The sequence below is a fragment of the Lates calcarifer genome, unplaced genomic scaffold (assembly GCF_001640805.2).
Source record: "Lates calcarifer isolate ASB-BC8 unplaced genomic scaffold, TLL_Latcal_v3 _unitig_4910_quiver_2912, whole genome shotgun sequence".
Classification (NCBI taxonomy): Eukaryota; Metazoa; Chordata; class Actinopteri; family Centropomidae; genus Lates; species Lates calcarifer.
Window position 1 is genome coordinate 1 of NW_026117184.1, and position 15,137 is coordinate 15,137.

At 42.1% G+C, this 15,137-nt stretch overlaps 3 protein-coding genes and 1 pseudogene across 3 annotated transcripts; 1 reads left to right on the plus strand and 3 right to left on the minus strand.

Annotated features, from left to right (window-relative positions):
- Positions 1–958: 958 nt before the first annotated feature.
- Positions 959–3,457, minus strand: LOC108903060 (prostaglandin reductase 1-like). The gene is made up of 6 exons (XM_018705139.2): positions 3,439–3,457; positions 3,091–3,305; positions 2,908–3,013; positions 2,569–2,687; positions 1,860–2,028; positions 959–1,063 (listed from the first exon to the last, which is right to left on the minus strand). The coding sequence occupies exons 1-5, from the start codon at positions 3,455–3,457 to the stop codon at positions 1,996–1,998; spliced, it is 492 nt and encodes a 163-aa protein (XP_018560655.2). The 3' UTR covers positions 959–1,063; positions 1,860–1,995.
- Positions 3,443–7,408, minus strand: LOC108903063 (thioredoxin). Its single transcript, XM_018705141.2, has 5 exons — positions 7,240–7,408; positions 5,338–5,442; positions 4,896–4,961; positions 3,997–4,062; positions 3,443–3,880 (listed from the first exon to the last, which is right to left on the minus strand). Exons 1-5 carry the CDS (start codon positions 7,261–7,263, stop codon positions 3,818–3,820), a joined length of 324 nt encoding a protein of 107 aa, XP_018560657.1. The 5' UTR covers positions 7,264–7,408; the 3' UTR covers positions 3,443–3,817.
- Positions 7,409–8,467: 1,059 nt separating this feature from the next.
- On the minus strand, positions 8,468–11,743 carry LOC108903062 (prostaglandin reductase 1). The gene is made up of 7 exons (XM_018705140.2): positions 11,641–11,743; positions 11,454–11,513; positions 10,810–10,977; positions 9,832–10,105; positions 9,649–9,754; positions 9,310–9,428; positions 8,468–9,196 (listed from the first exon to the last, which is right to left on the minus strand). Exons 1-7 carry the CDS (start codon positions 11,643–11,645, stop codon positions 9,086–9,088), a joined length of 843 nt encoding a protein of 280 aa, XP_018560656.1. The 5' UTR covers positions 11,646–11,743; the 3' UTR covers positions 8,468–9,085.
- A 1,042-nt stretch (positions 11,744–12,785) lies between these two features.
- LOC108903061 (HAUS augmin-like complex subunit 3) lies at positions 12,786–14,988 on the plus strand (annotated as a pseudogene).
- Positions 14,989–15,137: the final 149 nt, after the last annotated feature.

Genomic DNA, 15,137 nt, shown 5'->3' on the forward strand with positions numbered 1-15,137 from the left:
GGCTGCACTAAGTCATGCCACAACACCTATGCCCTGATTTATCCAAACACAATATGTGTGAATCATGCAATACAAACACAACTTTGTGTGTTTATAATGAAGCATAAACATAATGTGAATACTGGGATTTGAGGTATTAAAAAGGTGAATTTTACACACTCAGCCGTTACAGACGTTATGTGCCCATCAGTCCCTTGTATAACTTGACTTTTAGGGAGAACTGTGCTGCACTCAAGTACACGCGCTTACCTGAACCTCGTCCACATCCACCTTCAGGAAGATCACGTTCTTGTTCTCAGGATCTTTTGACAGCGCCTGCAAATAAGTGGATCAGTGAGCATCAAGATATTTGCAACACACGATGCACACGACAACTGCTGCCATATGATTGTGAGAAAAGAATATATTGATGCATTTCTGTTCCTGGTGTGAAATAAGACAGGAAATAAAATCCCCCTTTCTAAAGTCTTGGTTCTATTAACTAAGTGATGAACAGCCGTCACATCACATGTCCAGTGAAGCAGACAGTCTCCTGCTTCAAGTGGGAGGGGCTTGACAAAGGGTTGCCTGAGCAACAATCTCTCTCTCCACAGAGATGCTCTTGAAGCAACATGTATCCCTCAGGAAAGGGCTCCTTTAACAACTGACAGACTTACAGATATTTGTTTCACACAGGCTGCAGCTGCTGTTTGTCTCTAAACATACCTCATATCCACAGACCTATGAAAGTCACAGATGCAGTCTCTAGTTTGTTAGCTTGAACTGATACCAGTATAGAAAGAGTGTGTTTCCTCCTCCCCTACGAGAAATGAATTGCTTAGAATGTGAAAAAAAAACCCTTCATGAATATGATTTTACTTTGGCTTTGTAACTGAAGCCTTCGTTTACCATCCAATCTCATAATTAATTTAGCCATGTTTTGTTTAGAAGACTGTAAATGCTATAGTCATCCACGTACTTCAAATACTGGGGCGATGTATTTACAGGGGCCACACCATGTGGCTGTGAAGTCCACCACCACCAGCTTGTCTCCGGCCTCCTTCAGGATGTCATCAAACTCCGCCTACAGAAAATGAACAAACATGTAACTTGTTTTTAATCGTGTTGTGACAGGATTAACTTCACTGAATATTCAGAAAGCAGTGTTGCTGATATGCAGTTTGTCTCAGTTATTGCAGACTGTTTATCATTTCCTTCATTATACCCGAAAGCTTTTACTTTCATTTTCTTTTGGATTTGGGCCTCAGCATAGTACAACCAGTTCACACGCAGACTTTAAACAAAGGCAAAGGCAGCTCACTATATATATAGAAGGATTATGTCCTTGTGCGTTGATTATTCCTGGGATTTCTCTTTGATTTTTCAATGAGATGAAAATAAGCCAGGAAATCCTAGAAAAAAGCTCCTCTAAAGTAAAGAGTAGGTAACGACCATAGAGTGTATATAAAAGACACGCCCCAGACATACCTGTCTTTGAGGCCTAACTTCTCATCAATTATGAAACTATTTTTAGAAGGACCACCAGAACATGAATTAGAAGTAGTGAATTTAGCTTAAGACACCATATAGAATTGTGGGAATAATTTACTGACTTAGTATTTCATGAGAGAAATACTAAGTCTCTCTCATGAAATACTAAAGTCAGTAACTTTGAATGGGAGCAGCTGTCCGTGGTATTGTACTATTTCACTTCCGCATTCGCTTCTTATCCCAGGCTGAGCGTCAACGTTCGGTATCGAGAGCGGGTACAGGCGCGGGGCTGACCGGCCAAAACATCTCCTAATGTCTTACAACCATTAATGGTAGCTCTTCAACGATTGAAAAAGGAAAAACTGCGGAATAAACATGTCACAACTCACCACACTTTCCACCATGCGAACCATGATTAACGGCTGAATGGACGTGTCCCACACTGACTGACGAGCAGAGAAGTTCAGGAATGCCCTTCAGGGACTGGATACTGTGCTTTTATGGCTGATGTATCAAGTTACTTAGTCATAGTCCAACAGCGGAAGTCAGTGTGATATGCTGTAAAAAATAAAAGCCTGACATTGTTGGAAGCGTTCATAAAAACGAGGGAGGAGGGCAGTGGTGTGGTTGAGTCATGTTTGCTGCTGTGTTTCCTGCTTTGGACAGATGTGGGACTTCTTATGGACGGCCTTAAAAAAGGCCCATCAAGGTTTTTTCAATACAACTTTGTTTAAGTTATGCATATTTGTTATTTCAGTGGGTTGAAACAAACTGACCAGTTACAATGACTTGACAAATTCTTGATTTACCCTAAAAGACTACCACACCCACTGCAACGTCCCCCAGGTGACTACGTCATTACGTCACGTCTGCCAAGCTTTTCCACCACAATTAACTATTTCCAGACACATAGTCTATATATATATTTTTACGTAGGTTCTAGATTTGCCATTTTAAATAAGCTGAGACTGAATTCATGAAACTCTTTTGATACTTTTACAGTTGTTAGCAGAAGGAGGCTCTAATAACTAGACTCCACTCATTTTAGAATTGAAAGGAACACACATCTTCAACAGGGAACTGTTTTCAGTCACTAACCTCCTTCAGCCATCCCATCAGCCTCCTGAGGGATTCTGGGTGCTTGTGCTCCCACCTGCTCTGCATGAAGCCCTCCATCTTAAGCTGCTTGAAGATCATAGTCAGATGGGGGTACGGGCCTGAGAGAGAGATATTAAGGAACTTTCAGTGGGGGCCCAAGGAAACAAATTCTCTTTATACACCTCAGCAGCTTTTCAACTTTGAAACAATGTCGCCCTCTAGTGAAGAAAGGTATTAATACATCATTTACTCACTGCATTTCACAGTTGTTCACAGGCATAAAGTTAAAGCTGTAAAATTAGCAGGTCTATTCATACATGGAAGTAGGGAGGTGTATACCTGTCTGAGGAGTGGTGTCATTGTACACAGAAATACTTCCACACACAGCTATTCTTCCAAAGTTCTTCATCTGCTGCAAGGCAACAGTTGAAAAGGGGCCTCCCACCTGAAATCAAGACAGACGCATCAGTTTTACTGATGCAAAAATACTGTTTTAAGATAAGAGAGTGGAACAGTCCTTACGTTTTCAAAGAAGCAGTCGTATCCCTCTGGAGAGGCCTTCTTCAGTGCCTCCTCCAGAGAACTAACAGTCTTGTAGTTGAAGGCCTCGTCGAAGCCCAGCTCTTTAAGGAAGGCCACCTTGGCGTCAGACCCTGCTGAACCCACCACCTTGCAGTCCTTGAGCTTAGTAATCCGGCCCAACATGGAGCCAACTGCCCTGCTGCAGCGTTCTGCATCTTTATTAACACATAAAACGCCATCAGCTGCTCTTTCTGATCAGATTCTTTGCTCTTATAGCAAGAGCTCGTTTATCAAAGTCATGTTCTGTTGTTTTTAATGTGCTGAAATGTGAAGAACAAATTATATTACAACGTTTCTGGTAACTCATCTTCATTTATTAGATCCACCTTGTTGAAGACATTAACATACAAAGAAATTCTCAGGAGTCAATCAGGAGAAAAGCCAATTCAGTTCATATAAAACAGAATTAAAAAGTGGTCATCACATCAGGTTTTAGTCAAATTCCAGCCTGTTGTTAAGACAGTTGATAAACACATGGAGATGACAGGACTATGTAACCAGTACATGATGAGTGGAATAAATTACTGCCTGTGTGGCACAGAGGACCTGATGTGTATTGTACATAAAATGAAACTGGAATTTCTGAGATGTGGACAGAGAGTAACAGTGGCTTCTGTAGTATTTATACAATAATGGTGTGTGTGTGTGGATTGGTCCTAGGGACTTATTATCTCATTTCTGCCAGTTTGTCTTTCAGTGTGGTTGTGTTAGCACCGGAGAACTCGAACACCTGAAAGACAGAGTGTTAAAAACAGCATTAATTACAAAAAAACACCTCATTACACATCACAACTTTATTTAGGGATAGTGTCAATGTTTCTGTCTTTGCTGTAAATTTAGGTTTACCTTCTGTCCATTCTTGTAGAAATGGAATGTTGGCATGCAGTTAATCCCGCAGTGTGAACTCACATCCTGAAAAGAGTGAAGATCAGTCACATGGCTGTACGGAGTCATGAACGTGGCTATGCCCTGGTTGGGCCAAACCCAATACTACATGTATGAATCATACAATACAAACATAACTTTCTGTGTTTTTAATGAAACATAAACATGCTGGTTTGAAGTATCAGTCACAGTCAGTCTATGTATGTAGTAAACTTTGACAGGCTCTACCAGCTTTTCTCACCCACTAACTACTGGATGCTGCCTGACTTTTTTTTTTTTTTTTTTTTTTTAAAAAGGTAAAGTCATCCTGTATACTACAATGAGGTGGAGACCATTACAGTGCCCGAATGGGCAGATTTAGTTGTTTTACCAATACTGAAAATCCCACATAGTATCAAAGGTTCATGTTAACAGCTCTGCAGATCAGATATTAGCTGGAGTCTGGCCAAGAGCTAAAACACCCAGCAGAAACCTTATGCCACTATGTGTGTCAGAGGGTTACCACATGTGGTTATAATACGCCACCATGGAGGCATGTTATTCTGCCAAATGCTGTAATCCCTCTTTTACAATGCTGTCAATGTTTGAGGCTTACTGGTTAATCATTTGAATTTTTATGTCCCTGATTTTAACACAGAAACTATTGTCAAGCACAGTTTGTTGTAGCACTGACAGACAAAAACGCTGGTCACATGAGCCAGCTGTGGCTTCACATGGGCTGGTGAAAGGGATTTCATGAATATTCCACATTGCTTTGAGAATTAAAGGCATGACGACCCCATCAACATATGCTAAACCTACAAAAAACAAAAAGCAAAACAAAAACGTACAAAAAGTACAATTCCTTTGCTCCTACTTACCTCAGCCTCGTCTACATCCACCTTCAGGAAGATCACGTTCTTGTTCTCGGGCTTTTGTGACAGCTCCTGCAAACAGGTTGATCAGTGAGCATCATGACACTCGCAACACACACGATGCACACGACAACTGCTGCCATATGATTGTGAGAAAAGAATATATTGATGCATTTCTGTTCCTGGTGTGAAATAAGACAGGAAATAAAATCCCCCTTTCTAAAGTCTTGGTTCTATTAACTAAGTGATGAACAGCCGTCACATCACATGTCCAGTGAAGCAGACAGTCTCCTGCTTCAAGTGGGAGGGGCTTGACAAAGGGTTGCCTGAGCAACAATCTCTCTCTCCACAGAGATGCTCTTGAAGCAACATGTATCCCTCAGGAAAGGGCTCCTTTTAACAACTGACAGACAGACATTTGCTTTAAGTGCTAGAGTCATCCACTTACTTCAAATACTGGGCCAATTTGTTTACAGGGGCCACACCATGTGGCTGTGAAGTCCACCACCACCAGCTTGTCTCCGGCCTCCTTCAGGATGGCATTAAACTCATCCTACAGAAAATGAACAAACATAACATCTGTAACTCGTTTTTAATCATTAACTTCACTGAATATTCAGAGAGCAGTGTTGCTGATATGCAGTTTGTCTCAGTTATTGCAGACTGTTTATCATTTCCTTCATTATACCCGAAAGCTTTTACTTCCAGTGTGTGGAACAGCTTCCTAGATTTGGGCCTCAGTATAATACAACCAGATCACACACACAGGGTTTAAACAATGGCAGCTTTTTAATAGAATTCATATTAACACTATGCACATTACTGCACCCTCTTCTATTGATTATTCCTGGGATGTCTCAAGAGATTTATTTTGTGGAGTGCTCCCTTATCTAGAATCATTACCTATAACCTCCCACGGTGTATTTGTGATTTTGAGCTGTTAAAAAAAAAAAAAAAAAAGACTTTACAAAGTGCCAAACACTTTTTACAGTTAGCAGACAGGTATATTTAAAGGCTGTGGGTGTGCAGTGAGTGAACAGAAAGGATAGCTGCCAAAAATAAGTTTATATAAAATAAAATTACTCTTCCCCTCATCAATGTGCCATGCAAACACACTCTTGTGGTCCGTTAACTACAACAAAACTACTTGTCAACAAGTATGCTTAGTTATAACTAGAATTATGCGTTGAACTACGTAATTAACTCAACGTGCATTACAGTTAAACATGCAGCAATTAAAGGTTAGATATTATAATACGTTCTGTGATAGAAAAGGACACATCCGTCCATCCGGGGACATCCAGCCCAACGTGTATGACCCGGCCTGCGGTGGCTGACCTGCTTTACCAACATTACGTAATGGGACTGCAGTTAGCCATCCTTTAGCATCTGTACCGCCACCGTTAGCAAAACAATGCAGCTTCTCTCACAACTTCCAATATGTTTATATTGCGCCGTGTCCAAGAGTAAACACCACAGTCAGCCATTTCCATGGAGGATTTACACTGCAGCTAAACGTTAGTAAGACTGGCGGTGAACCCTCCTTACGACAAGATGGCAAAGTCCACACTCGCACACACATGGTGACAGTGACGGCCGCCACGCTGAGGTGAGGTTAGCTCCCTATGCGACATTCAACGAGAAACGACATTACTGCGCGACCGATTCTTCGTTTTTGCATCCATTTATTGCTGTATGAGGGCGAGACATGCAAATTAAAGGCTTAAAGTTAATTAAAGCACACTCTAATGAAAGGGGAAAATCCATCCAGACAACATCCATGGACCAAGTTTATCTTAGAAACTCATGCATTTACACTTTTTAAATTTGAACTTGATCAACAATCAGTTCTATAACTGATTAAAATACAGTTTTATATCATGAATACCCCCCACCCCTCCCAACCAGACCTGATCGGGCCAAGTCCAGATCGAAATCCACGATGTCTAGACTCGTCAAAAATGACCTACATTAAGAGGGGGACTGTAAAGACCGTTTAAAACACATTTTCAGAAATATGAAAACTGATTGGGAATAGGAGGCTAACTTCACAACGTCGTCTATCAATTAAACGTTATTCGTGATGAGTCACCCAGCCACGTACCGTTAATCAATCTGGGAAGCCTTACAGTGATTTTTAAATGAAATAACAAGAAGCCTCAAAATCCATAGAAAATACCTTCATCCAAAGTGCAAAACTGATAAAGAGGAGGGGGAAGTCAGGCGCGGGGCTGCCCGGCTGGTGGTCCTGCGGCGAACGTTAAAACATCTACTAATGTGTCACAATGGCGGCTTCTACCAACCATTGTTAAATTATTCAAAAGTGCGAAATAAACTAGTCACAGCTTACCAAATTTTCCACTTCGCGAACCATGATTAACGGTTGAATGGATGTGCCGTTATTCGAAGAACAAGCGGGTAACGTTAGATATGCCCTCCCGGTATAAGACACGCAGCGTTTTTATAGCAGCCGAGCCAAGCCGCGGTCCAGCAGCGGAAGTCACTGTGATATGCTTTCAAAATAAAAGTCTGCCACTGTTAGAGGAGTTAATAAAAATGAGGGAGGAGGGTAGTGCGCGAGGGTGGGTTGAGCTATGTTTGCTGTGTGTGTTTCCTACGGTATGTAACTTGAGATGTGAGAGGAAAAATCTTGTATATTTTGTTATCTGCTTGCCAAATATTCAATCGCCATGTTCTGGAAAAATCCACGCCAGGGAGGGGCTTTTAAGCTCACTCTGTCTTTCACTCTATGAAAAATGTACATTTGCATTAAAGGGGAAATCCAGTAGTCTTTCTTTCTTTAACGAACATGTTTTATATGTTTGATATAATCACAGAGGTGCAGCTAATTAAAACTAATGCACAATTTAAAAAAAATTCCCGTTACTTAAGGATCTGAGTAGTTCTTCCTTCACTGCCTTTATTTTGAGATTTGTCAGTGATGTAATACTCTCCATTCCTGTAACTTTACACTTCAGTGGTTTGATGCTGTAGGGTATGAACATTTTAATCCTCGTATAGTCTACGGTTCACTAGATGTTGCGTAGTTTTAATGTAGTGATGTAAACCTTTGTCCTCCATTAAAGTGATCAATGATTTATCTCCCAGGTTCTGGTAACTACAGGGAAATAGGTTTAACAGTCACAATGACTTGACAAATTCTTGGTTTACCGTAAACGACTGAGTGAGCGCAGCCCAATTCCACTGAACTATTACATAGAAGTGGGTAAACCCTGTGCTACCCCACCGGACTCCAACTGGCCATAGGAGACCGACAGCATCCTATGTAACCATGGAGCTGGGGCTCTCCACAACCCTATGAAATTCAGATTAGTGTCTAAAAATACAGTCTATTTTCTGATGAAACAAAAGGCTCCCCTCAGCAGCAGGAGGCTGACAGTGCCTGCTCTATTATTTAAACTCCAATCATGTTAGAATTGAAAGGAGCGCACATCTTCAATAGAGATTTTTTCCCTCTTTTTCTCAGGCCTTAAATGCAGAACAAGTTTGAACAGACACCAGATTTATCATATAGGTGCTCTGTCTGCAATATGACGCCAAACATAAGACACCAGAGATTTTTTTTAAAAGCCTAACAATTTTTATTACCTATATAAAAGATCTCACTAAATACAAAGCACATGGTTAAATGTTACAGTAAATGGATGTATCAGCAGCAGATCCTCACAGCTCATCCAGGTACTTGCTGGCATAATTATCATTTTCTCTCTCACTAAAACTGCCATCTCCTGCCTTGCTAATTCCCCACAGCAGTCTGGGCTCTCCCAAATGAAGTACACTCATATGTATTGATTTAACTGTCTGGGTGGTGGTGCTATGAAAACTACCCAAACTTTGACAAACTTGCAGTAAGTGCTACTGATATAGAAAGAACAGTACCTTCTAATGGATGAAAATCCACCAGACTTAGCAGAATGGTTTAGTCTCAGTGAATTATGAACTAATGCTACAATTGTCAAATCACAAGTTTTTACATGACTAAATTACGAGAGCACTTTCATCTGTAATGTTTTATTACTGTGACTACAGAGACAAACAAACTACATCGACATGTTAATATGAAAATATATGGTTAGTTATATGTATCTATTGCTCAGTCCTTCATGTATGTATCCTGTAATAATGTGCCAGTTACTGATAATACTGCTGCATCTCTGTTGATCCTGTGTTTCACATCAGACAGCGATGATAGCCTTGCCGATGTTGTCTCCCTGCAGCATCCCCATAAAAGCAGCTGGCATGTTTTCAAAGCCTTTTGTGATGTGCTCCCGACAATGCAGCTTGCCCTGCAGATACAGAACAAATAAAATTATCAAGATATTGCAACATAACAGAACACAGACAACCTTAATAATTAGGATTAAATCTTAATCATGGCAAATTGTTTTCCGTCACTAACCTCCTTCAGCCATCCCATCAGCCTCCTGAGGGATTCTGGGTGCTTGTGCTCCCACCTGCTCTGCATGAAGCCCTCCATCTTAAGCTGCTTGAAGATCATAGTCAGATGGGGGTACGGGCCTGAGAGAGAGATATTAAGGAACTTTCAGTGGGGGCCCAAGGAAACAAATTCTCTTTATACACCTCAGCAGTTTTTCAACTTTGAAACAATGTCGCCCTCTAGTGAAGAAAGGTATTAATACATCATTTACTCACTGCATTTCACAGTTGTTCACAGGCATAAAGTTAAAGCTGTAAAATTAGCAGGTCTATTCATACATGGAAGTAGGGAGGTGTATACCTGTCTGAGGAGTGGTGTCATTGTACACAGAAATACTTCCACACACAGCTATTCTTCCAAAGTTCTTCATCTGCTGCAAGGCAACAGTTGAAAAGGGGCCTCCCACCTGAAATCAAGACAGACGCATCAGTTTTACTGATGCAAAAATACTGTTTTAAGATAAGAGAGTGGAACAGTCCTTACGTTTTCAAAGAAGCAGTCGTATCCCTCTGGAGAGGCCTTCTTCAGTGCCTCCTCCAGAGAACTAATAGTCTTGTAGTTGAAGGCCTCGTCGAAGCCCAGCTCTTTAAGGAAGGCCACCTTGGCGTCAGACCCTGCTGAACCCACCACCTTGCAGCCTTTGATCTTGGCAATCTGGCCCACCACAGAGCCAACTGCCCCTGCTGCAGCGTTCACCAGGAGGGTCTCACCTTTCTTGAGTCCCAAGACCTCCTCGATCCCATACAGTGCTGTAAGCCTGGAGACACGGAGGGAAGAGTAAAATCTGACTTCTAACAAGCTAAAAAGGCACAAGAGTATGTTTTCCCTTCAGTTCCCCAGAGGAGCCTCTGCGACCTTTGTAAAGTAAACCACTTGTAATTGCTTCCATAGCAAGGTTATCAATGCTTGTAAGGTGACTTCAGCTCACTGGGAGGACAAAACATCTGGAGCCTTACCTGTTTATTTTCCTAAAGGAAGACAAAGCTCAGCTGCTTATCTGAGAAACAACACGCTGCTTCTTCCAAGTCAAGCAGGGAAATAGAACACTGTCTCTCAGGCTAACAATCCTATCAGAGGGAGGGTTGACTGTATTCTTCTGTACATAATAATTCACACATGGGAGTAGCCCAAGCTTATCAGTTATCTTTTAGCTCCTATGCAGCGTCTCTTACCCTCTGCTTTTTAACACTTGTAGCTGACTTCCTGTATCTTTTAAAAGCAGTTGTGAACGCAGTGTTGCATCTCTGAATCAGAAATGTTTTAGTGCATTTGCTAGTGATCTGTATTTATGATTCAGCAGAGACAACTTCATAACTATCCAGATGTTGGAAAAGCTTGGACAGCACAAGTTTCTATTACACAACAAATTCTAATTTTATTTTTTTGGAAGCCTGGTTGCCAGATCTAACTAATTCATCTGGATTCAATTTCTACCCACAGACAGCTCAACATCTGTTTTACCCTGGCATGCCGATGGTGCCCAGAGCGAGTGACAGCGAGATGTCTTGAGGCCAGTCGGGCATGATGGGAATGAGGTCTGTCCCGTCACTGATTGTGTGGGTTCTCCAGCCACAACGACCGACAACATGGCTTCCCACGGGAAATGCTGGGTTATTGCTTTGGATCACTCTACAGAAAACACAAAATAACAAAAAAACAGGAGAAAATCATCTGTCAATCATGTGTGTCTCAGCTGTTGCCAATTAGTTTCATGCTGTCATATGTGGTGTGTCATAGTATCCTGGATAACTGTATGATTTCAAGCCATGCGGTAGATGTTTTGCACACTACAAAGTAAAGAAAAAATGTGTAACATGTGGGTTTGAAACTGATTATTTTGAGGATTTTTTGGAAAGTCTGGTCACCAAGTACTTTATTCTTTGTGTTTATCAACAGAAACATTCCTGCTGAAACAGATGGAGCGTCTGAATACTCTGCCAAGAACATTCATTTGTGCGTTTTCGCTCTTGAGTCATTGTGAATCAAAGGCTGAGGTAATCAGTAGCAGGTGTTGTGCCTCGTTCTGTTTCAGGAAACATCAGGCATGCACAGCACATCATGACAGATAAAAGACATTTCTCTGTGTGTGTGTTTGTGTTCCTTACTTGGCCACTTGACTTCCAATCATTACCTCGCCTTCTTTCATGCGAACCCTACTGAACGGCCTGAGGAGACAAACAGTGCATTATGTTACATTTTATATACAGTTTTTTCCATTAATGAGAAATTTGGTAATGTTAAATAATAATCATCATTCAATAATCATTCTTAATATTTTTCTACTGTCCTCACCTCATATAAGGGTCGACACTCAGAAACACTGCCTCCAAAAGCACCTCTGCAAAAAAAAGAGTGAAAAACCACTGTATCTAAGTGTGCGCTTAAACTACAGAGGTTTTCCTTTTCTCTGTGTGACTCGGTCAAGTAAACACAGACTCATTTTAAGTGTCTGGTGTTTAATGTTTGAGACAAAATGAAATAAATGACCTTACCCCATCTTTGGGCTTGGGAAGCTCCTCCACCTTGACTCAAAGTTGCTGTCCTTCGGGAAGCCATCAAAGTGCTTGGTTAGGATCCACGTCTTAGCTTGGACCATGACTGGATATTTGGGTGTAATACTTTTCTCACTAAAGTCTATTTCAATCATGAAAGGGGCGAAATATTAGAGAGAAGAAAGGAGCACCAAAATAAATCTGATGTTTTTCCTTTTTCACTTCTTCATACTGGTGTCCTATTAAAGCAGCACAAGTAGCAGTGACATAATATTGCAACTGTGAGTGTTAAATAAGGATTTCCTCAGGCTGCAGAATCCTGCCTGTGCAAACTGTGGTTATAATTAGCTGTTTGTGCAGTGTTACAGTGAATCAAAAGCCTAATTAAACAGGAATGTATTCACCTCATACAAACATTCCTGTGCACCTATACACATCAAATCAGGAAGAGGCAAGTCCTCCAGTGAGTTGACATTTGCTTGGAATGGTTTCTTTCGGTAAAACAATGATCAAGTTAATGTGTTAATAAAATTAATATGTAATGATATAAATAATTAACTATCGGTAAGATAACACTGGGTGCTGGTTCGATAAAGCAAACAGCATAAAGTTAAAAGCTTAAAAATGAGAAGTTAATTCCAAGCAGTTGACTGGAAGTCTAGCTTATGCCTTATTTCCCGGTCCCTTTCTTCTAAAATAGCTGATAATCGAGGTAACTTAAACACGTTTTCCCCACAAGCCAGCCCTGTAAACCTTATCCATTTGACTTACCAGTTATGGTTCCCCCAAAAGAAATGGCAGAGGTTGTGGGGATGGGATCAGGCTGAGGCGACTAGCTGAACGCATGGGTGGAGGGAGGGCGGGAGACGAGCTTGGATCAGTTAAATATGATTGGCTGAAAGTTCAGCGCTGCCTCTGACGCATGACGGAGGATGTTACGTCGTCCCTGCGTGTTGACGTCTGGTCAGTTTGGATGTTTGGGCGCGTACAGCTAACTGGCTAGTTCGGGGAGCTAACAAAACGGAGTTCGTGACTAAAAAATATGTAAGTTATGGAGTGACAGTTTGTTTACCAGGGTGATTTTGTTGGTAAGATAACACACGAAACGCAATACTGTCGATACAGCTAACGAGAAGCCTGGTAGTTAGCTATACTTTCTAGCTATCAACGGACTGTTAGCAACTGTTGAGCTACGGGGTCTCAGTTGGACTTCCCTGCCCAGGCTAGAAGCTAAACGACACAGTGAGAGGAGGCAAGATATCGTTGGGCTTTTTCTTCGTAACATAATGGCAGTTGGCTAAACGTCTGTACTTGGCCTTAATGGCTGCAAAGCAGCTGTGGCAGAAAGGTTTTTTGATAGGACTTTGATTTTGATTCTTGATACTGCAATATATCTTATCATAATGACGATTTTGTTGCAAATGTTCAACTTTATGGTCATTTGGCAGATGTAATTTGTGGTATTTTAAATTATTGCTTCATTCTGAGAGATGTTTGTAATATTTAGTCTTCCTTCAAACTGTAGTCGCCAAAGTAACTGTAATGTTGAATCAACACCTCTGTAAGATAATAAACTGTTACAAGTTAAACAGTTTCACAGCTAATGTAGCTGGAGCAAACGAAGAAAGGCGCAGATGTGGATAAGAGCTGATAATTGCATTTCCATATCTTCTCTTACCTTGTTTGTTTTTGCTTTCACCTAATTCTCCATAATCCACGTTGTGCTGCTGTGTGACTGACTAGCACAGTAACAAGGGGGAAACAGGGTGCTGAACCACCATGTTAGACGGTGGCCACTTTGTGGAGGCCCTGGGCCGTCTAGGTTATCCTGGTGCATCATCACTGAAGGCCTCAGAGTTCGACTGGCTGTTTGACTGTGCCCCAGAGAACCTTCACTTCTTGCGCTTTGTCTGTCGGACCCTCAACCGGAACAATGTCCTCACCATGGAGGAGGCCCGTGCTTTTCAGGAACTGCGGAAGTCCGGCAAACCAATTCTAGATGAAGCAGCTTTGGGCGAGGTCCTAAAAACCATTGGACCGTCAGACGGGAGCAGTGGAAATGTCTTAGGCCCCTCTTCTTCAACTTCATCCTCTCTGTTTGCAGCAGAGGCGATGTGGCCATAGAGGACTTGAGGCAGAGCTCCAGGCACTGCGTAAAGAGAAAGAGCTGAAGCAGCGACGCTATAACAGGTTGCAGGTTGTGGCCACCTCCCGTGCAGATGTCGACATACGACTGACTGCAGAGTTGGAGAGCGCTGCATGTAAGGAGGCCAGTACTTCCATGGAGCTGAGAATGCCAATACCCAACACTGTGTTACAAAACCTAGCAGATGAGGTTAGCAAACTTGCATCCTATCTCCCTGCTCAGCCAGAAACCAAGCAAAAAGCAAAAGAAGAACCCTCTTCTCCAAAAGGCCCACTGTCCTTCTCTCTCAGCTGTCTTTGGATCCCTATCTGCACCAGGAGGAGCTCAACACCAAAACACTCGCTGCCTTCACCCAGAAGCATTTCTTCCAGGGTATCTCTGACATTGTTGAGAGTTCTTGCTCTGAGCGCCTCCAGGTCCTTGACCTCAGTTCTTGTGAAGATGGAGATGAGGAGGAGATGGAGCCTGAGGAAGAGAGAAGGAGGAGCGGGTGGTGGTGCGTAGGAGGACAGAGATGGCCAGACTTCAGTGGGCTCATATTGTGACCCAACGCCAACTGATGCAGGCCATGGCGGAGGAGAGGAGTGTCAAGGCTGGGCTGGGCTGGACTCTCAGAGAAGTCTTCACATACCAAGGTAAAGCAGACATATATAAAGTATGATCTATTTTTTATCTATTGCCAGTAGTATTACTATTTCCACTGTGTGTTCAGTAATTACTGTTTTGGGTTAAACTCAAGTTCTCTATTCACTCTGTCAGAGCATTTCCACCTCCTCCTCACTGCATGTGCGTGAAGTCGTGTCCAGGAAGGAGCTGCAGGCTGTGGAGGCTGAGCTGGAGGCTCTGCTACATGGACCAGTACCTGCTGCCCTTAGGGAGTCAGCCAGGCTGCTAAATGTGCCGGTAGTGAGGGGAGACCTGGCTCTGCAACTGGCCAGGCAGGACTACTACACCTCCAAGCAAGATCAGGTTAGTAGAGATAGTTGAGTTCTGTGGTTCTGTGTTGTATTAATTACATATAGTTATTTTTTGGAAAGTCACACACAAACATGTAAGAGTTCAGTACATGTAAGAATTAATCATAGATTAAAGTAACGGTTCTGATCCCTGTATCCATAACAGCCAGGTCGACTGTCAAACTGTGACCTAAA